This window comes from Rhinatrema bivittatum, chromosome 1 (assembly GCF_901001135.1).
Source record: "Rhinatrema bivittatum chromosome 1, aRhiBiv1.1, whole genome shotgun sequence".
In the NCBI taxonomy this organism is placed as follows: domain Eukaryota; kingdom Metazoa; phylum Chordata; class Amphibia; order Gymnophiona; family Rhinatrematidae; genus Rhinatrema; species Rhinatrema bivittatum.
The window spans coordinates 318,185,974-318,207,824 of NC_042615.1; the positions used below are offsets into that span (position 1 = coordinate 318,185,974).

Here is a 21,851-nt window from a genome sequence, read left to right on the forward strand (position 1 = left end):
CCCGGTTTTGGGCGGATTTAGGCGAGCAGGGCTCTGAAAATCCGCCCCTTAGTGATTAAAGGTAGCACTGCATCAGCTAGTTACCCCCATGTTACCCCCATGTTATTTGTCTATTATGAAACTTTGTATTTTCCTCCTTTCATTTTGGAAATGCAAATATTTTTAAATTAATATTTGTTAACTAATGTAAACCGATTTGATATGTTCCCATGAAACATCGGTATATAAAAATTAATAAATAAATAAAATAATAATGTTTATTTGTTCCCCAAACCATAAAAGTCGGGGCTATTGTTGGTTGCTGTCTGAGTCCAGTTCCTCTTTTCTCACTGCCGTTGAAGCAGAGAGCAATGATGGAGTTGCATTAACGGTATCAAGGCTTATTTGTTTAAGGATAGCAACTGCCACACCAGCAAGTGACCCCCAGTTACCCCCATGCACTCTTTTCTTTAAGCCTTTAGGGATCCACAGTGTTTATCCCATGCCCCTTTGAATACTTTGACTGTTTTCATCTTCACCACCTCCTCCAGAAGGGCATTCCAGGCATTCACCACCCTCTCCATGAAGAAATATTTCCTGACATTGGTTCTGAGATATCCTCCCTGGAGTTTCCTTTTATGACCTCTACTTCTATTGATTTCTTTCCAACAGAAAAGGTTTGACGATTGTGCATCATTAAAACATTTCAGGTATCTGAAGGTCTGTAACATATCTTCCTGCACCTCCTTTCTTCCAGGGTGTACATATTCAGATCCTTCAGCCTCTCCTCATAAGTCTGCCAATGCTGACACCTCACCATTTTGGTCGCTCTTCTTTGGACCACCTCTATCCTGTCTTTATCCTTTTTGAGATACAGGCACCAGTTTTGAATGCAGTACTCCAGGTGAGGCCTCACCAAGGACCTGTACAAGGGCATTATCAGCTCTATTTTCTTACTGGTTATTCCTCTCTCTATGCAGCCCAGCATTCTTCCGGCTTTAGCATCATCTTCAGATCATCAGACACTATCACACCAAGGTCACTCTCCCAGTCGTGTGCATTGGTCTTTCCCCGCCCATTACATAAAGCTCTTTTGGATTGCCGCACTTCAGATGCATGACTCTGCACTTCTTGGCATTGAATCCCAGCTGCCAAATTTTCAACCTCTCTTCAAGTATTCTTAAATCACTTTTCATTCTCTCTACTCCTTCAGATGTGTCCACTCTTTTGCAGATCTTAGTATTATCCGCAAATAGACAAACTTTACCTTCTATCTCTTCTGCCAGGTCAACCACAAATATATTGAACATAATCAGTCCTAAACCAATCCTTGTGGCACTCTATTTAACATTGTTCTTTCTTCAGAGTAGGTTCCATTTACCATTACTCGCTGTCTCCTGTCAGTCAACCAGTTTGCAATCCAAGCTACTACCTTGGCACTCACTCTCAAGCTTCTCATTTTGCTCACAAATCTTCTATGTGGGACAGTATCAAAAGATTTAATAAAATCCAAGTAAATCGCATCAACCGCTCTTCCCTGATCCAATTCTCTAGTCACCCAATCAAAAAAATCAATCAGATTTGCCTGACAGGACCTTCCCCGGATGAATCCATGCTTCCTCGGGTCAAGCACTATCCTTTCCTTCAGCAGAGTCTCCATTAATTTTCCCACCGAGATGAGGCTAACCAGCTTGTATTTCCAGCTTCCTCTCTGCTCCCATTCTTCTGAAGTGGGACCACCACCACTCTTGTCCAACCCTGTGGCACCACTCCTGTTCCCAGGGATCTATTGAAAAGTCCTTCAGTGGACCTGCCAGCACATCTCTGAGTTTCCTCAGTATTCTGGGATGAACCTCATCAGGCCCCTTGGCCTTGTCCACTTTCAGTTTTCCTAGCTCTTCCCATACATTCTCTTCTGTAAACGGAGTTTTGTCTACTCAACCCCCATCCACAGTCTTGTTAACTAGTGACAGTCCTTCTCCAGGGTCTTCTATAGTGAACACTGTACTGAAGTATTTGTTTAATAATCTGGCCATTTCTTTGTCTCTCTCCACACATTTCAATTTCCCTATACCACTTTCAATTTCCCTATACCACTTCGAACCTTTCTCCTTTCTCTGATGTATCTGAAAAATGTTTTGTCACCTCGCTTTACCTCTTTGGCAATCTTTTATTCCACCTGACCTTTTGCTTTCTTGATTTCTTTCTTCGTCTCCCTCAGTTTCACCAGATATTCTTCCCTGTGTTCCTCTATTTGGGATCCTTTATATTTCTTGAACGCTGTTCTTTTTGCTTTTATTTTATCAGCCACCTCCTTTGAGAACCAGATTGGTTTCTTGTTTACTTTTCTAACATATAGATTGTTGCCTTTGTGATTGCTCCTTTTAGGTTGGCCCACTGTTGTTCCACATCTCTCATTTTCTCCCAATCTTCTAGTTCTACCTCTACATACATACCCATTTCAACAAAGTCCATATTTTTGAAATTCAAAACTCGGGTGTTCGTGTGACTTCTCTGTATTCTATTTGCGATATCAAACCATACCGCCTGATGATCACTGGTGCTGAGGTGGGTATCCACACGGACATCAGAGACATTATCCCCACTAGTGAGCACTAGGTCGAATATAACTCCCTCCCTTGTGGGTTCTGTTACCATTTGTCATAACTCACATTTTGTTCTACATGTCTCTTCTCTTGCAGGGAATTGTTTACATTCATAACGCTTTTAAAATAACAATGATAACGTCCATTGAGAAAAACAGATATATGCCCCTCACAAAAAGTTAGGGCTGTTGAATATCAGCATTTTAAACTGTTGAAAACTAATGTACTCATATGCAAGAAACCACACTGTGCCTGGAAAGGCCCTTATGTGCACACTGAAGGTAGTGTGCTATGCACAAAGGCCTTACCAGGCATGGTAAAGGAGTCCTAAGAGATTTGTGCTGGCATGCAAATAAAGACTTTTCATAAGCTTTGCGAGCTCTCCCTAAACACAGTGGTATGCTAACTCTCCATGCTATTTAGCGAGAGCTCACAAAATAGCCACCAGTGTTAACTAGCTACTGTCTACAGCAGGGATGGGCAATTCCAGTCCTCGAGGGCCGCAAACCGGTCAGGTTTTCAGGATATCCCTAATGAATATGCACGAGAGAGGTTTGCATGCACTCTGCCTCAGACATATGTAAATCTTTTTCGTGCATATTCATTAGGGATATCCTGAAAACCCAACCGGTTTGCGGCCCTTGAGGACCGGAATTGCCCACCCCTGGTCTAGAGTGATGGCCAAAATACCCGCCTGCTTAGCCCTTCTCTCCCACTGACAGAATGATCCCCTATCGGAGTATCCCTGTGGTAGGGGAGGGGATCCACCTAGGTAGCACCCCCTTTCCTACACAACATAAGAACCCTCACCCTTAAATACTCTCCGCCAAATCAAGCATCCTCCATACAGTACGGTCTCTCCAACCCCCACCCCACCTTCATCTCTCCAATCAGGGTAGTATATCCCCTGCATCAGTAAGTTTCCCTCACATCAAGCATTCCCGGGCAGCTGTAGGGACAGTGAGGTACAGCATTCTCATAGCATGCCAGTGGCTCACTCTTATGGATGGGTACAAGATCATAAGGTGCAATATCGCCAGTGCGTGAGATTTTCATAATCTTCCCTTCTGTCTCCCTCCATCTGCCTTCTCTTATTTTTTACCCCCTCAATTGCTTTTCTTATCATCCATTGTTTCTCTCACTCATCCGCCTCTTGTGTGTTCTTCAACTGCACCTTCCATCTTTACATTTTGGAAATTCTCTATCTCTCCCTCGCTCACCCTATCTAAGCTTCTCCCTCTCCAATTACACTGATCATCTCCCTTCTCTCCTGTCCCTCCATGAAGCCTCAGTGCCCTTTCCCACCTCCTTTGTTTCCAGTTCCCACTCTTCTGTCTTCCCTTCTTTCTCTCCATTTCAGGCCTACCCTCTACCCTCCATTGCCACCAATCACATTTACCATTTCTTCTACTCCTCAGTCTCCCCCCCTCCTCCAGCTCTCCATCTCCCTTTCGCTCAATCCCTCCATCTTCCCCCCCCCCCCCCCGCTCTCTCTGCTTCCCTGTGGAAGCGGCAGAGCCTGCAAAGACACAGTGTGAGAGATCTGCAGCCCTGTCCTCCCCTCTTTACCCCTCTGGCATGCGTTTAGAGTTTAGCGAGGAAGTGTGCACCTGGAGACCAGCAGCTGTGAGGGCAGGAGAGCCTGCACCTCACTTTCTATGCCCCGCCAAAAGATGGAGATTGCCAGAGGGACACTGCTGCTGTGCTAGTTTGTGCCAGCAGAACGGTCTTTTTTTAGGTCCTGCCTTATTCAGCACAAGGTTCTGGGCCCGGGTGGGAGGATGGGGGGTGCTGTGCTGAGCACCTTAACCCACAAAGTTGGTGCCCCTTGCTGGTGGCACTGCCCCATCAGGAGGCTGCAGCCCAGCACTGGATTCTGTCGCTTGGCATGCGGAGAGAAGCTTGCACGGTCAGTGGCTGTTTCCCTGTGCCTGGCGGCTGAGCACCATGCCCTCACCGTGCTCTCGGCTTCTTTTAGCCAGCATCTCTTATAGGCCAAGGATCCCAGTGGGCAGCGCAGTCTGCTCATAACATATTGCATTAATTAAGATTGCTGTAGCCGCCAGCCAGATCTCCAGTAAGGGTGAGGAATATTGGGAAGTCAGAAGCAAAGGTTGCTTCCTGTTTTTCTGTTGTATCTATGCTGCTGTTGCACTGTTTTCTATTAGCTGATGCCTTTTGTTCTGAAAGCAAGCTAAATTTGTAGGTTTCATTTTCACATGTGCCAGACTTTGACATCTTTTAAGGGTATAGATGCATGAATATCTTTCTTTAATAATAATACAAAAAAAAAAAAAAAAGTTGCCACCTGATATGACCGAACTGCAAAGAATTCTAGTTTCATAAAAAGAAATTCCACATTTGTTGCAAAATCTGCTTTGGATCTGTGAGAAATCCCCAACTAAAGGCCCTATGCAGACACTGTGGCCTCCGGTCCCTCACCCTTCCAAGGTTTGCCATGGAATCAGTCTGCCCGAAGCTAGAAAAACTGATGTAGAAATGAAGACCACACGTGGTTCTTTTAGTGGTTATGAATGTCCCATTATAGGACACCCATTATATAGATGACACCCTATTTCTCATCTCTATTTGCTGCCCCCACCCCTCCTCATCCTGGGGGAAACAGTCTCAGTCATTCCATGCATCCTTCAGCAGTCATGCGCTGCAGGAGCACCACACTCTGGAAGCAGTCTGAGACCAGGCCACGGGATCATTTCATTCTGATGCCTGATTCCATCACTGAGAACGTGGTCGTATTAATAGGCGCGAAGAAGGATGGTCCATGATGCTCCAGTTTCAGCTCTTTTGTTAATGGAGCGCTGCATGAAACTGGAGCAAGTTCAGCAATTTGATTAGGAGCTCACGATTTAAAGGAAAAAGCCCGGGAGACCAAAAAAAAAAGCATCCTGAAACCTTACACAGTGTAGCAAATAATTTAATTGATATGTCTGAGCAGGAATGCACGTGCATATAAATGATGTGTGTATTCCTCTTTGCTATCCTGCAGGAGATCCCATTTTACCACATCTGGAGTGGGTGTCAAAGAAATCTGCACTGCACCTTCACTCTTGAGCGGTTCAGCCTCAGCACAGTGGAACTAGTCTGCAAACTCTGCGTGCGACAGGTAGAAGGAGAAGGGCAAATCTTCCAGCTGAACTGCGCCGCATCGGAGGTAAGAGGCAAATGGATCTTCCATGCACCATCCGCTGCCATGCAGAGCAATCAGACAGGAAAAACAGTACTCAAGGTTTTCCTTTTGCTCTAGTCTGAACTCTGGGTGGCAGCTCACAGCGAGCCTTAATGTTGTCTCCATGGCAAATTCACAGCATATGGATTTCTGAATGCTGGATGCTGAGTCTCCATAATGGGAAACCTTTAGTAATCTGAGTTAAGAACATAAGAACATAAGAAATTGCCATAGTGGGTCATATTGTCATACTGGGTCATATTGCCATACCGTTCCATTTTTAAAGATGGCGCCAGCCATCCATTGCTCCTACCATGTGACAGGGGCTGGCCAATGGCACCGATAGCCCCTGTCACATGGTAAAGGCAAAGGGTCATTGGCACCATTTTGTTTACTGGCAGCCGACGGCCCGAGAGCGGGAGATCACTCCCGGGACTCCCGCTAGACCACCAGGTACTTTAGGAAAGTTTTGGGGGATTCAGGAGGGTGGGGGATTCTAAATAATTAGAATTAAAGAGTCAGGGTGTTTTGGGTTTTTTTCGGCTCGGGACAGCTGAAAAAAAAAAGGAATTTCCCGTGGGTCCATGATCCCGAAACCGGAACCGATTCCGGTACCCGATTCAAATCTCCAGTACCTGGCAAGTACCCAAAAACTAAGTATATCCCACGCTACTGATGCTATTAATAGCAGTGGCTATTTTCTAAGTCAACTTGATTAATATCAGTTAAGGAACTTCTTTTGTGGGGTTTGATTTTTCATAAATTTCGTTTTGTCTAATATTTATTTCTTTAATTTTGGTAAAAAAAATTAAAGAAACATGAAAAAATGACAGGGCCAGGATCCTCCCCAGCCTCCAATTACCTGGCCTGAAGCCTCGGCCTTGCATGGGCCTAAGCCATGGTAGATCACCACAGTCTTGGCCTAGACCCCACGCAAGACCCTGTTCTTCAAGGCCTGGACCCAATGCTGCAGCTTGGCTCAAAGACCTGGTTCTGATGCCAGAGCCTTAGCCCAGACCCAGGCCTGACACCAGGAACCAACCTGGAGGCTGGGTCCTGACACCAAGCCCAGGCCCTGCACCCAGGCCTCGAAGTTCCTTTGGCCAACCTTCTTTCTTCAGTGACGAAATGATGCCATCTACTTGGGAGGCACCGGAGTTAATTAATCTTGGCAATTCCTCCATAGTGGAAGGCTCCATTTTGATGTACGGCAGCATAATTAGCTGCTTACACCAAAATGGCACCCTCCGCTGGGGAGGATGCGCTGGAGTTAATTAGCTCCAGCACCTCCCAAGTGGACGGCGTCATTATGCTGCTGAAGGGGGCAGAAGAACTTCGAGGCCCAGGCATCAGATCCCAGCCTCCGTGCCTGGGTCACGACATCAGACCTGGGTCTGGGCCGAGGCCCAGCATCAGGACATTTCCTTGTGAAGAGAGGACAGAAGTGCCATCATCCAAAATGAGGACAATAATTAGCTCTCTTTCTTTTGTGTGTGCAACACAGACCAATAAAAGATGCATATTTCTGTGGAAATCTGCAGGCAGTTCAGTATAAAGGAAGTGAGATTTGAGTGGAAGCCTATGGTATTGTCCACAGAAATCCACAAAATGTTAGTAGTCTTCAGTCTGTTGTTAGGATTTGTGGGCCCTTGGTCCGAGGTGAGAGATGACACTGGCCACGGGAGGAGCCCCACTGAGCCTCACGATCAGAATGCGAGGTTTAGCCCAGTGGTCAGTCCGTGAGACAGAAGGACTGAAAGAGAGGGATATCCCCAGTAGGTCCTTCTGGAGGTGGTGTGCTGGAAGCGATCCGGAGAGCGGGGTGTAGGCAGAGAGGAACAGTGCAAGAGAGAGTGACTCTCAGGGATGGAGCCACGGGGTAGTCAGTGGAGACGAAGCTGAACCAACTGGCACACAGAGAAGCTGGGGGTCTCAGGGAAGGAGAGAGGTAAGTTATCCCGAGGAGCGGGAGGTGCGGTACAGTCTCTGATCAGCAGGGGCGCGATCCTGAGGAGCGGGGAAGCCCATACAGTTCTTAGCTTGAGAGAGCTTGCAAGGCCATAGCACAGGGCGCAGGGAAGTAAGCACCACAGCGTAGAGTGGGTGGTCCTCAGTGCAAGGTACGCTGATGGAGAGAGTCCCATAGAGTAGAATGGCAATGGCCCGCAGAGCGGGGTACACCATAGCAGAGACTCATGGTAGCAGTCCGTGGAGCAAGGCACACTGAAGTGGGAACTCCCCGAAGAATAGAACCGCAGTGGTCTGCAGAGTGAGGTACACCGTAGCAGGGAGTCACAGTAGCGTAGCATGGCAATGGTCCGCGAAGCGGGGAACACTATGGTGGAGAGTCGCCGTGGGTTCCAGGCATTGAAGAGAGGTTCCCAGGTACCGTGAGTAGGTGAAAGGCAGCAAGATGCAGGACCCTCCGAGGAGCGGATAATCTTGAGACAGGAGAGGGCCCCCGAAGAGAGGGTACCCGAAGATGTCTGGCGTCAGCTGCAGCAGGAACTGGAACAGCGTCTGAAGTGTAGCAGGATTCAGCAAGAAGGGAACTCGTTGCCAAGTCGTTGAGAGTCTGGGCCAGCTGGCTTAAGAGTCCAGGGTTAGCGACGTCATCCGGGGGGACGACCCCGAGGTGCCTGCCATGACGTGCTTAAGACTGGCCCAGAGGCATGCGCCTAAGAGACTCCGAGGGTAACATGGCAGTCGACGGCATCCTCGCCGCCCTGGGAGGCCCGGGAACAGAGGCAAGGGGACCGGAGATGGCTGCCGGAAGCCACACGTCTACCCAAAGGAGAGAGATCAGTGAGGCATAAGGTGAGCAACAGCGGTCACAGCCATCTGTGACCGACGGGCGTAACACATGTATTTGTATATAAAATGGATATTCAGAGCATCCTCCCATAGTCCATAGTTGGACTGTGCTGTCGCTTTGGAACTTTGCTATGGAAGTTGTCCCAAGAGCCAATCGGATGTTTGTCTTTGTCTAAGATGGGGAAGGAACAGATGCTTTTTCAGGGAATCTTCTGCCACCCAATCAGCTCAGTAATATACTCTGTTTGCTGTGCATAGCATAAGTTAAAAAGAAACATCCAAGTGTTTGGTTTAGTGTAGCCTTAGAATAGTAATAACAGGTTTATTTAAAAATTGGTGGAAACAGTTACTACTATAACTCTAGTGAGGTACATTGTATAATTGCAAGTCATGTGTCTTTAGAATCCTGAATGCTGCAAATCAATGGGCTATCTCCCTGCTAGCTCCACTGAAATCCGTGCAAGCGCCTACCGGTTTTCAGCAGTCATAACTTTCTTCCGCAAGATGTCATTGCAAAAATATTATAGCTAATGCATGTGCTGCTGTCGGGTCAGGGCTCAGGGAAAAACAAATCCACTCATATGCTGTAAGAAGAGCAGAGAGGGGCATGTCTGAGTTGGACGTCCTTGAACGATGTTCAAGGACTTGTCTTCTCCGCCAGCTGCAGCACTTATATGCTTTCTTTCTCCTGTTTGTTATTATAATGAAATCATCCCTCCTGAGGCTCTTTTTTTTTTTTTTTTTTTTGAGCTGGTGAAATGCACAAGTGACTTCAGTCACAGGCTGCACGGTTCCATCAATAAAGCTATTCATGCATCTTGCAACCCACGGCCTTTAGTCTCTCGATGGAATGCCTTGCTTTTAGGTCGAGTGCGTCTGTGAAATTCATTCACCACATGGGCTAGCCGCAAATGTGCTGGGCTCCAAAATTGTTTTTTGTTTGTTTGTTTGTTTGTTTGTTTTAAAGGTTTATTTTATGGCAAAGAAATGCTGGTTGAGCTATGTAATTTTTACCATGTATAGCAAAGAAAGGGCTTTGAGTTGTCACCAACCAAAAGCATGGCAATCAAAAGAACAAAAAGACTAACTAAAACTCACAAGCGCCTCATCCTTTTTCTCAGTGGCCCTCTTTTACAGAGTATGTTTGCAGATGCTTTGGAGAAACTTTTCAGCCTGCAACACTTTACCCTGTTATCTAGGCTCAGGGAAAGGGTTAGTGCACCTGAAAAAGTAATGCAAAGAAGGAACTTCTTATTGACTTTAGGAAAAACACTGAGATGACACAAGAAAGTTACTGACTCTACAGGGCCCTTCACTGTGCCATTACCTTTTTAAGCATCTGCTAAGCTGCGGAGTCTAAAATTATATACTTATCATGGGATGCCATCACATTAAAGCCAGATGGTGCCATAACTATCATAAACAATTACTGCAATAACTGCTGTAGTGGGGTAATTGTTTTAGTTCTATATAGGGAGAAAGGGAAGGAATTAGCAGGAGCATATGAAAGTTAGGTCCCAGTTTGCTCATTCTCAGCTTCTTTTCTGTGCCATAGACATTTAACTGAAGAAACAACTCAATGTTGTTTTTTCAAGATCAGTGGTGGAGCTACGGGGGGGGGCGGGACAAGGCTGGTACCTGCCCCCCCCCAGCCAATAAATTAATACCCCATTACGTTCCACTGCCGCCTCTTCCTCCACACTGCCCCACCGATGGCAGCCACTGCAAGCGTAGGACACACGATTAGCCGTGGCAGGGCCTGATTTAAGACTAGGGCTCCCACAGGCAAGAGATTTCCTCCCTGGAAATCAGAGTAGCAGAGGAAGACCCCAGTATGTGGCACCGTAGGCACATGCCTAAATCCCCAGCTCGGCTAGGGATAGGGTTGCTGCAGAAGGCGGCGTCGCTCACCATCCCGGGGGCAGGACATCATGGTCATCAGTTACAGGCAAGCCAGTTTCAGTGCCTCTGTTTGCACGATTGCGGGAGGGAGCTCCGGTGCATGGTCCCCCCCCCCCCCGGTTCAGGAATGTCACTGCAACGAGTGGACTGGGTATGTTGGTCAGGGATATAAAATGGAGGGGGGGGTGGGGGGTTACCCAGGTCATTGTGAGTGAAGGATCATAGTGCTAGGATTCCAGCTTGGGTTGCAATTGAGGAGCTGGAGGCACAGGGCGAGCGGGAGGAAATTGCTGGGTAAAAATAACATAGCTCAACCAGCATTCTCTTTGGGAACCAAGGAAAAGGAGAAGCTAGGGATGTGCAGACAAAAAGTTTATGTTCATAAGTCCATAAGTCGAAAGGGGGGGTCAATTTCGGTCAATATGGACATATGTAGAATTCCATAAGTTGAGTCTATGTCCATACGTGCACCGATTCCCTAAATAAAAATTTAAACCCCTCACCCTCCTTAATCCCCCCCAAGACTTACCAAAACTCCCGGGGAGTCAGGACGCCATTCCTGTATTCCTTTGCGAGGAGCACGTGACGTCGGCGTCACGTCGGAGTGACGCCAACATCACGTGATTCACCGTGCGTCCGCTCCGGGACCCTCTTTGGACCCAAACGGAACTTTTAGCCAGCTTGGGGGGGTCAGGAGGCCCCCCCAAGCTGGCCAAAAGTTCCGTTTGGGTCCAACGAGGGTCCCGGAGCGGACGCGCGGTGAATCACGTGACGTCGGCGTCACGTCGGAGTGACGCCGACGTCACGTGCTCCTCGCAAAGGAATACAGGAATGGCGTCCTGACTCCCCGGGAGTTTTGGTAAGTCTTGGGGGGGATTAAGGAGGGTGAGGGGTTTAAATTTTTATTTAGGATCAACGATCGCGATTTCCAACTTATTCAACATAGCTATGTTGAATAAGTTGGAAATCGCGATCGTTTTCGCCTCATCACTTTTTTGTTAAAAAAAAAAAAAAAAGTTGCGTTTTACATATGCGGTCAAAACGAATGCACACCCCTAGGAGAAGCTGAATAAAGCGAGGGCATTTTCAGGAGGAATTCCGGGACGGAACTGAGATAGCCAAATAACTTATTCCGCCGTATCTAGACGGCGGGCCCAAGGAGGTTTCAAATTATCTGGGAGGTTTTAACTTAAACAACAATAATCAAAGGATGTCATTGATTAAGCAGAGATTGCTGGGGTGGGGGGGGGGGATTTTCTGAGTGGCCTTTGTGGCCCGTTCCCTCACTCCGGTGAAAACTATGCTGCTCCTGCCAGCCGAATTCTGAGCCCCCCCCCCCCCAAGTATTCATGAAACATTGCAGGCTTTTAGGACCGGAATTGCCTTCCTCCATCCCTCTCACCCCACCAACCTTAGCTCCAAAGAGTAAGTCGGGAAAGGAGCATTGCATGATGCCACCCACCCCTCTCTCCCCACGTCAAGGCTGGACCCACAACCCCCCAAACTTCTTAGGCCGACTGGGAACTTGTGTTCTGCTCCCAGGGCATCCAGCGTTGCTCTGACAACAAACGCCGGATGCATCAGGAGCTGGATAACTTTAAAACCCAACTAATGATACTCAAAAAAGATGGCCATTTAGGTTTCAAAGTTATCTGGGGATAATTAGCAGTGCATTTATTTACCCCGCTCAATATCCCTGATAACTTATCCCGTGTACCCTTTTTTTTTTTTTTTTTTTTTTTAAATCGTCCTCATTATTAGGTCTAGGCACCTAATTTTAAGAAAATTTCTAAGACAAAAAAAAAATTGCCAGCTCTGAGCACCTCGATTTAGGCAATTTAAATCACAAAGCACCTAAATGTAGGTCTCTTTAAAGGGGGGCAGGACCAAAGGCGGGGCCTGTGCAAGGGAAATATATTGGGCACTTGGTGCTGATTTCCAGCCCTGAGCATCTGATTTCAGCCATCCCTACACCTGGCCTCACTGTAAGGCTCATAAAGTGAAAGTTAGGAGCCTATATTCAGCAAAATATTTAAGGCGACTATACTCGCTTAATAGAGGCACCTAGCTGCAGCCCTCTTTTGAACATCAGGCTCGGAATGTCAGCCCCCAAAAGCTCATCAAGAAATTTGGTAAATTAGTCCAATAAAAATGAATCCCCTTTTATTATTATTATTTTTGTTGTTTGTTTGTTAACTATAGGAAATGGAAATAGTTACTGTGTAAGCCTAAAACCAGTGATCAGTGTGAGGGCCCTGATTCCATTATCACCTTGTGATAAATGGCTATTATGCTATTCATATATAACGCCCTGTTCATTTTATGGACTGAATAAAGAGAGCCACACAGTTCCTAGGGCTGCTTATTACCATCCTGAATCTCTGATTCCATTCTGTCATCTCACAACCAGAGTCAGCCATTGGGATGCCGGGGCTCCACTGGCAGGGAAAGAGGACTGGACCTCCAGGGCCCTCTGTGTAATGGTGGAGATTCAAAATACAATCAGTCAAAACCCTCTTTAAACACAGTTCAGCAGAAGCAGGTCTCAATAGTTGGGTGCACATGAAGAAACCCAGCCAGCAGTCAGGTAGTGGTATTCAACAAAAGGTATTCACAGCGAGCGACCCAGGCTTTCAACTCCACAGCCCCAGCTTCCAGAGGCCCCGCACCCTTTGCAGTAGAAGAAGAATGGAAGGCTCATCTACATACTGCTCCCAGCATCCCCCGGGAGAGGACTCCAGAGGTCACAGCGAGCGACCCAGTCTTTCAACTCCACAGCCCCAGCTTCCAGAGGCCCCGCACCCTTTCCAGTAGAAGAGGAATGGAAGGCTCATCTGCATACTGCTCTCAGCATCCCCCGGGAGAGGACTCCAGAGGTCACAGTGAGCGACCCAGGCTTTCAACTCCACAGCCCCAGCTTCCACAGGACTGGAAGCGTGCTTCTCAAATCTTTCAATCCTTTGAGTGAAGATCAATGTAATAGTGGTTGAAGAGGACTAGAAAGTATAGCTTTGGGAAATCTTAGGACTTAAAAAAGTTTGGAGAGAGGTGAAATAGTGGGATATATTCTTTAGAGTTTGTGTGTGTCTGAGATAATAAGCAAATCAGAGGGAGTCAATTCTAATGTCTCTTTCCCACCCACCCACCCACCCCATCTCAACTGTTGATTTTTAGGCTCTTATCTAAATCATACTATTGCACCAGCCCTTATTGAGAGTTTAATCATTCCTTTGTAGTACACTAGCAGATTAATTAGTAAATACACCTGTAAATTTAAAGAACTCTAATTCCAACTCTCTTAATATCCTGAACCTAACTAGGAACTCAACAAAATTAAGATGAAGGCAGCAATCCAACAAGAGGGGGGCTTTTGAGCGTCACATGTATGATTTTTTACCCATCAGTGAGATTGTATGTGTGCACCCGGTGCAAAGAGCTCCTGGCTCTCAGAGAACAAGTCTGATCTCTGGAGGCTAGAGTGACAGACTTGAAGGAGCTGAGGCAGACAGAGAGGTACATTGATGTGACCTTCAGGGACATAGTAGCCAAGTCCCAAATCCAGTCTGGCAGGTCCCAGTGCTGCCTTGGATCAGAAAGGTCTCCCGGTTGGAGAACATCATCCTGGTGTATCAGGAAGTGATCCTGTAGCAAGGACCTGCTCTCCAAGTGATGTGTTGTCCTCTCGCACTGAAGACAAGTCTCCCAGGGCTACTGCCCAGAAGGGAAGGGTTAGGTCAGCCATCATAGCTGGTGATTCGATTATTAGAAATGTAGATAGCTGGGTGGCTGGTGGACATGAGGACCGCCTGGTAACTTGCCTGCCTGGTACAAAGGTGGTGGACCTCACGCATCACCTAGATAGGATTATAAACAGTGCTGGGCAGGAGCCTGCTGTCATGGTACATATAGGCACCAACGTAGGAAAATGTGGGAGAGAGGTTCTGGAAGCCAAATTTAGGATTTTAGGTAGAAAGATAAAATCCAGAACCTCCAGGGTGGCATTCTCTGAAATGCTCCCTGTTCCACATGCAGGTCCCCAGACGCAGGCAGAGCTCCATAGTCTCAATGCGTGAATAAGATGATAGTGCAGGGAAGAGGGATTCAGTTTTCTAAGGAACTGGGGAACCTTTTAGGGAAGGGGGAGGCTTTTCCGAAAGGATGGGCTCCACCTTAACCAGAGTGGAACCAGGCTGCTGGCACTAACTTTCATAAAGGAGATAGAGCAGCTTTTAAACTAGAGCAAGGGGGAAAGCCAACAGTCACTCAGCAGTGCATGGTTCGGAGGAATGTATCTTTGAAGGATACTAATGAAACAGGACAGTTAGGGCATCCCAACAGAGAGGTTCCAATAAAAGCAAACGTAGTCCATTTGCCTATACATAAAAAATCACCTGAGCTAAAGATTTCCAAATTATCCCTGTCAACAGAAAAGCAGGTTGTTAATACAAACAAAATGTTAATACAAACAAAATTCAAACACTTTGAAATGTCTGTATGCCAATGCCAGAAGTCTAAGAAGTAAAATGGAAGAATTAGCGCGTATAGTACTAAATGATGAGATAGACATAGGCCCAGATTTTCAAAAGCCTATGCGCGCCGGGCCTATTTTAAAAAGGCCCGGCCACACACATAAAGCCCCGGGACGCAAGTAAGTCCCGGGGCTTCGGAAAAGGGGCGGGGATGACTGGGGGCGGGGCGGGGTCAGAGGCTCCCAGCACAGCAGCCAATTGCCGCTGTGCCGGGGGATCGCATGCCAACAGGCTGCTGGCGCACGCAACCTGTGCCTGCCCCAAGGCAGGCGCAAAAGGTAAGACAAAGGTCGGGGGGGGGTCCTACATTATGGCTAGGGGGCGGGTAGGTAAGGGGAAGGGGAAGAGAGGTTAGTTTATAGGGATGTGCAGACCAAAAGTTTAAGTTCATAAGTCCATAAGTCGAATGGGGGTCCCATTTGCGGTCAATATGGACTTATTGAGAATTCCATAAGTTGAGTCTATGTCCATATGTGCAAATAAAAATGTAAACCCCTCACCCGCCTTAATCCCCCCCCCCCCCAAAGACTTACCAAAACTCCCTGGTGGTCCAGCGGGGTCAGGACGCCATTCCTGAACTCCTTTGCAAGGAGCACGTGACGTCGGCGTCACGTCAGAGTGACGCGGCGTCACGTGATTCCCCTCGGGTTCGCTCCCGGAACCCTCGTTGGGCTCAAAAGGAACTTTTGGCCAGCTTGGCCTCCTGACCCCCCCAAGCTGGCCAAAAGTGCCTTTTGGGCCCAACGAGGGTTCCGGGAGCGAACCCGAGGGGAATCACGTGACGTCGGCGCCACGTCAGAGTGACGCGGCATCACGTGATTCCCCACGCGTCGCTCCCGGACCCTCACGGAACTTTTGGCCAGCTTTGGTAAGTCTTGGGGGGGTGGGGGATTAAGGAGGGTGAGGGGTTTAAATTTGTATTTAGATCAACAATCGCGATTTCCAATGTATCCAACATAGCTATGTTGAATAAGTTGGAAATCCGATCGTTTACGCCTCATCTTTTTTTTAAGTCAAAAAAAAAAATAAGTTGCGTTTTCCATTTAAGTTCAAAACGAATGCACACCCCTATTAGTTTATGGGGTTGGGAATGGGTGAAGGCCACGGGCATAGGCGCATGCAAGTTGTACTAATGTGCACCTCCTTGCGCGCACCGATTCCCAATTTTATAATATGTGCGCACCAGCACATGCATGTTATAAAATTGCACGTCCATGTGTGTGCGCCGGGTATCGCGTGGGCGTAGTTCTTAAAATCTACCCCATAATTGACATCACAGAGACCTGGTGGAAGGAGGATAACCAATGGGACAGTGCTATATCAGGGTACAAATTATATCACAATGATAGGAAGGATCAACTTGGTGGGGGTGTGGCACTTTATGTCCGGGAGGGTATAGAGTCCAACAGGATAAAGATCATACAAGAGACTAAATGCTCAGTAGAATCTATATGGGTAGAAATCCCATGTGTGTTGGGTAAGAGTATAGTGATAGGAGTATTCTACCATCCACCTGGACAAAATGGTCAGAGAGATGATGAAACACTAAGAGAAATCTGGGAAGCTAACCAATTTGGCAGTGCAGTAATAATGGGAAATTTCACTTATCCCATTATTGACGGGGTAAGTGTAACATCAGGACGTGCTAAAGACAAAGTTCCTGGATGGAATAAACGACTGCTTCATGGAGCAATTGGTTCAGGAACCAATGAGAGAGAGAGAGTTATTTTAGATTTAATTCTTAGTGGAACACAGGATTTGGTGAGAGAGGTAACAGGGGTGGGGCCACTTGGCAACAGTGATCATAACATGATCAGATTTGAACTAATAATTGGAAGGGGGTCAATAAGTAAATCTATAGCTCTAACACTAAATTTTCAAAAGGAAAACTTTGATAAAATGAGGAAAATAGAAAAAAACTGAAAGGTGCAGCTGCAAAGGTTAAAAGTGTTCAATAGGCATAGACATTTTTAAAAAATGCAATCTTAGAAGTGTAGTCCAGATGTATTCCATGCATTAAGAAAGGTGGAAGGAAGGCAAAACGATTAACAGCATAGTTAAAGGTGAGGTGAAAGAGGCTGTTTTAGCCAAAATAAATTCTTCAAAAATTGGAAGAAGGATCCATCTCAAGAAAATAGGAAAAAGCATTAGGATTGTCCAGTTAAGTGTAAAACATTGATAGGATAGTCTAAGAGAGAATTTGAAATTAAGTTGGCCATAGAGGCAAAAACTCATAATAACAACCTTTTTAAATATATCCAAAGCAAGAAACCTGTGAGGGAATCGTTTGGACCGTTAGATGACTGAGGGGTCAAAGGGGCCCGTAGGGAAGATAAGGCCATTGCAGAGAGACTAAATTCATTCTTTGCTTCTGTGTTTACTAATGAGGATGCTGGAGAGATACCGGTTCCGAAGATGGTTTTCAAGGGTGATGAGTCAGATGAACTGAACCAACTCACTGTGAACCTGGAAGATGTAGTAGGCTAGATTTACAAACTAAAGAGTAGCAAATCACCTGGACTGGATGGTATGCATCCCAGGGTTCTGAAGGAACTCAAAAATGAAATTTCAGATCTGTTAGTTACAATTTGTAACCTATCGTTAAATTCATCCATTGTACCTGAAGATTGGAGGGTGGCCAATATAACCCCAATATTTAAAAAGGGCTCCAGGGGCAATCTGGGAAACAATAGACCAGTGAGCCTAACTTCAGGGCCTGGAAAAATAGTGGAAACTATTCTAAAGATCAAAATCACAGAGCATATAGAAAGACATGGTTTAATGGAACACAGTCAACAAGTCTTGCCTTACAAATCTCCTTCATTTTTTTTGAAGGGGTTAATAAACATGTGGATAAAGGTGAACCGGTAAATGTAGTATATTTGGATTGTCATAAGGCATTTGACAAAGTCCCTCATGAGAAGCTTTTAAGAAAACTAAAAAGTCATGGGATAGGCGGCGATGTCCTTTCATGGATTACAAACTGGTTAAAAGACAGGAAACAGAGAGTAGTATTAAATGGTCAATTTTCTCAGTGGAAAAGGGTAAACAGTGGAGTGTCGCAGGGATCTGTACTTGGACTGGTGCTTTTCAATATATTTATAAATGATCTGGAAAGAAATATGACGATTGAAGTTATCAAATTTGCAATTCATACAAATTATTCAGAGTAGTTAAATCACAAGCGGATTGTGATAAATTGCAGAAGGGTCTTGCAAGACTGAAAGATTGGGCATCCAAATGGCAAATGAAATTTAATGTGGACAACTGCAAGGTGTTACATATAGCGAAAAATAACCCGTACCATAGCTACACGATGTTAGGTTCCATATTAGGAGTTTCCACCCAGGAAAAAGATCTAGGCATCACAGTGGATAATGCATTGAAATTGTCAGCTTAGTGTGCTGCAGCAGTCAAAAAAGCAAACAGAATGTTAGGTATTATTTAGAAGGGAATGATGAATAAAATGGAAAATGTCATAATCCCTCTGTATCGCTCCATGGTGAGACTGCACCTTGAGTATTATGTACAGTTCTGGTCACCATATCTCAAAAAAGATATAGTTGCACTGGAGAAGGTACAGAGAAGGGCAACCAAAATGATAAAGGGAATGCAACAGCTCCCCTATTAGGAAAGACTAAAGAGGTTAGGACTTTATAGCTTGGAGAAGAGACGGCTGAGGGGGGATATGATAGAGGTGTTTAAAATCATGAGAGGTCTAGAACAGGTTAATGTGAATCGGATATTTACTCTTTCGGATAATAGAAAGACCAGGGGGCACTCCATGAAGTTAGCAAGTAGCACATTTAAAACTAAATTGGAGAAAATTATTTTTCACTCCTCTCACAATTAAGCTCTGGAATTTGTTGCCAGAGGATGTGGTTAGTGCAGTTAGTGTAGCTGTGATTAAAAATGGTTTCGATAAGTTCTTGGCGGAGAAGTCCATTAATTGCTATTAATCAAGTTGACTTAGAGAATAGCCTCTGCTATTAATGGCATCAGTAGTATGGGATCTACTTAGTGTTTGGGTAATTGCCAAGTATTTGTAACCAGGATTGGCCACTGTTGGAAACAGGATGTGCTGGGCTCAATGGACCCTTGGTCTGACCCAGTATGACAATTTCTTATGTTCTTACATATCTGGCTAATTTATTGATATTCATACTTAACTGGATTAGTTAATCAGGTAAGTTAGATCTGCTCTAGATCAGGTCTAACAGCTAAGTAGCACCAAATACCAGATCTTCAGTAGCATAGCTGTGCTGCTGAATATCCCCATGGAGTTTACCAGGAAAGTCTTACCCGACTAACATACCTAAGCGGATTGCTTTCAATATTGAGGCCTTGGTTCAGAAACTAATCTGTTGATTTTCTATAAACTCTGCCAACTGCAACTTCAGGACCAAACCAAATATGGGTAGGGGACATGGCTTCCACCATGGCAAAATCTCTGCAGGTCACGAGAAAGTTCTGGCATTGCATGGCAGGTCCCAACACAAGCTCCCCCATCCCACACAAAGAGGCAGGCTGCTGAAGGGTTTGTCTGGATCCATTTTTACCACAGGCTCTGGCCTATCTGCAGGACTTTCACAGAAAGAAGCAGGCGGAAACCCTGAGGGATTTGGGTTGGGTTTTTTTTTAGCACATGTGTAGGCTTCAGTGGTCTTCCCTGTTCGGTGCCATTTTTTAAACATATATCATTAGTATTATTTTTATGACTTGCGTCACTGTTAGCAAATTCCTTTTATGTCCAATGGTGGGATCTTGGCTTAGAAACTGCATTTGGTGGTGGTGTTTCCATCCATTTCGAAGCACGCAGGGAGCGTAATTTACAGAAGGACTTTTGTGGGTAATACAGTACTTGACATGCAGAAATTGCCTTTTACAATATTACCCCGCCCCTCGGCATGTGGCAATACACTTGGGGGCAGATTTAGGGAGAGGTTTGCATTTATCTACATAATTTTAGATTTTACCCATTTTCATTAACAAAAAAAAAATGTGTGCGCACAATTGAGCAGGTACAACTTCCGTGGGTAGATTTGTCAGGGTAAAAGTTTCACAGTCGCTTTGTAAACCGGTGCGACTTATGCGCCTGCTAAACCTACGCGCAGCTTGCACAGTGATCCCCAAAGGGGCCGGTTCTGCACAGGACTGCAGAGGAACTAATCATTCCCCCCCCGACACAAAATAGGGAGAAACCTTTAGGACAGCTGATATGTAAGAGGGAAACCACGGGGAGGGGAAGGGAAGAGAGGATTTTTGAACAACACAAAAAAAAAAGCGAAAAAAAAAAAAGCATGGCGTCTCCCTTCTAAATACTTAATACCTGGCAACCCTGGGAACGTGGCCCTGTGCCATCGCTGGCTCGGGGACACCCAGTACGTGGGAGGCAGGTTGTGTACACCAACGCCGACTCCTTGCTTCGGGGCCTCCTTCCTCCCCTCCTTCTCTACAGAGCACTTTCCTTCTGTCTCCTAAATGATCATATTAGGACGGCTTTAATTGAGCCGGGCTCCAGCTTTCCCATACAGGGCTGAGCTTCAACGGGGAACAATAAATCTGCAGCCTCTGCTAAGTCAGCTATAAATATTTCTGTTCCTTTCAGCGAACTAGTAATCAGCCGTCCCTCTGTGCCAAGCGTAATAGCATTTTATCTTTGCATGTCTCAAGGAAAAAAAAAATCATTTTTGGTCCGCTATGGATTCTTTTTGTTATGACTAATAATGTGGTGTTGTTTTTTTTGTCCCCTCCCCTCTCACACAGGAGCCCAGTGGCGTAATTGATTTTCCCCACATGGACTCGGCGAGTACCATCACTACTAAAGCAGGACCCAGTGCATTTAGCATTCCCATTCCCATCCGGCAAAAGCTCTGCAGCAGCCTTGATGCCCCTCAGACCAGAGGCCATGACTGGAGGATGCTGGCACATAAGCTGAATTTGGACAGGTAGGGGCTTCCTGGGAGAGCAGCGGCCTCTGCTCATGGACATGCAGTTTATTATTTGTTGGGATGTGTGAAGGAGGTGGCTGCAACTTCAACCCAGCTCCTGCAGCTGGAGCCGTGTTTTATAGTTCTGACCTGGCATTTTCCTCCTGCATCTTTCGGGCTTCCAGCTCAGCTGGAATCGGCCACTTTGGGGCTTATAGCTCCCCTGGCTAGGCATACTCCTCTATTTTATAGCCCACCTAGCCCAGCCATGATGCTGATGGCTCCTAGCCAGGAGCTCTGGACCGTGGCTCACACTCTGGAACCTGGTTTGCATCCACCTTAAATCCACCCAGCAGCCATTGTGCAGCAGCGGCTGAGGTTTCCTCTGAAGTGCGCGCCCCTGCCATGGTCTGTGAATTCTGCCTCTGCAGCATCTCCTGCTCCACTCGGTCTGGGGACCAGAAACTGAGCTCAGGAGTCAAGCCTAGGCCACCGGGCTGACTGCCACCGGAGCCATCTTGAAGGAGAACCAAAATGGCAGGTGCAGTACAAGCTCGCCCGAACATCCACTCATACACTTCTGGGCCTCTAAAGCTGGGAGAACTCAAAAATGCTGCCACAAGGCGCAGCGGCTGGGGGATTTTGTTTGTCCTAACATATTTTATCCCTCCCCTTTTTTTTGCTCTTCCTCATTTTGTTTGGTGATCCACCAAAGCTTCAAGTCAATCAGCAAGGCCCGCTAGAATAGATAGAAGGCTCCTTCTTCTGTACTTCAGGGTCCAGCTGGTGCTGACCAAACTGCCCGTCCCTTCTCCAGAGAACAAACCCACAATGCAGCCTGCTGTGTATCTGCAATGCCGCTGGCCCTGCAAGCTGAACTTGGAACACTGGCGCCAGACCATGG

General features: G+C 46.4%; 1 protein-coding gene across 2 annotated transcripts in view; it reads left to right on the plus strand.

Annotated features, from left to right (window-relative positions):
- Positions 1-21,851, plus strand: part of UNC5C (unc-5 netrin receptor C) — a 667,077-nt gene that overhangs the window by 640,200 nt on the left and 5,026 nt on the right. For both annotated transcript variants that reach the window (XM_029597498.1, XM_029597494.1), the window contains 2 exons: positions 5,593-5,757; positions 20,784-20,965. In XM_029597498.1, coding sequence (XP_029453358.1) covers positions 5,593-5,757; positions 20,784-20,965 — 347 coding nt within the window. The remainder of the gene's footprint in view (positions 1-5,592; positions 5,758-20,783; positions 20,966-21,851) is intronic.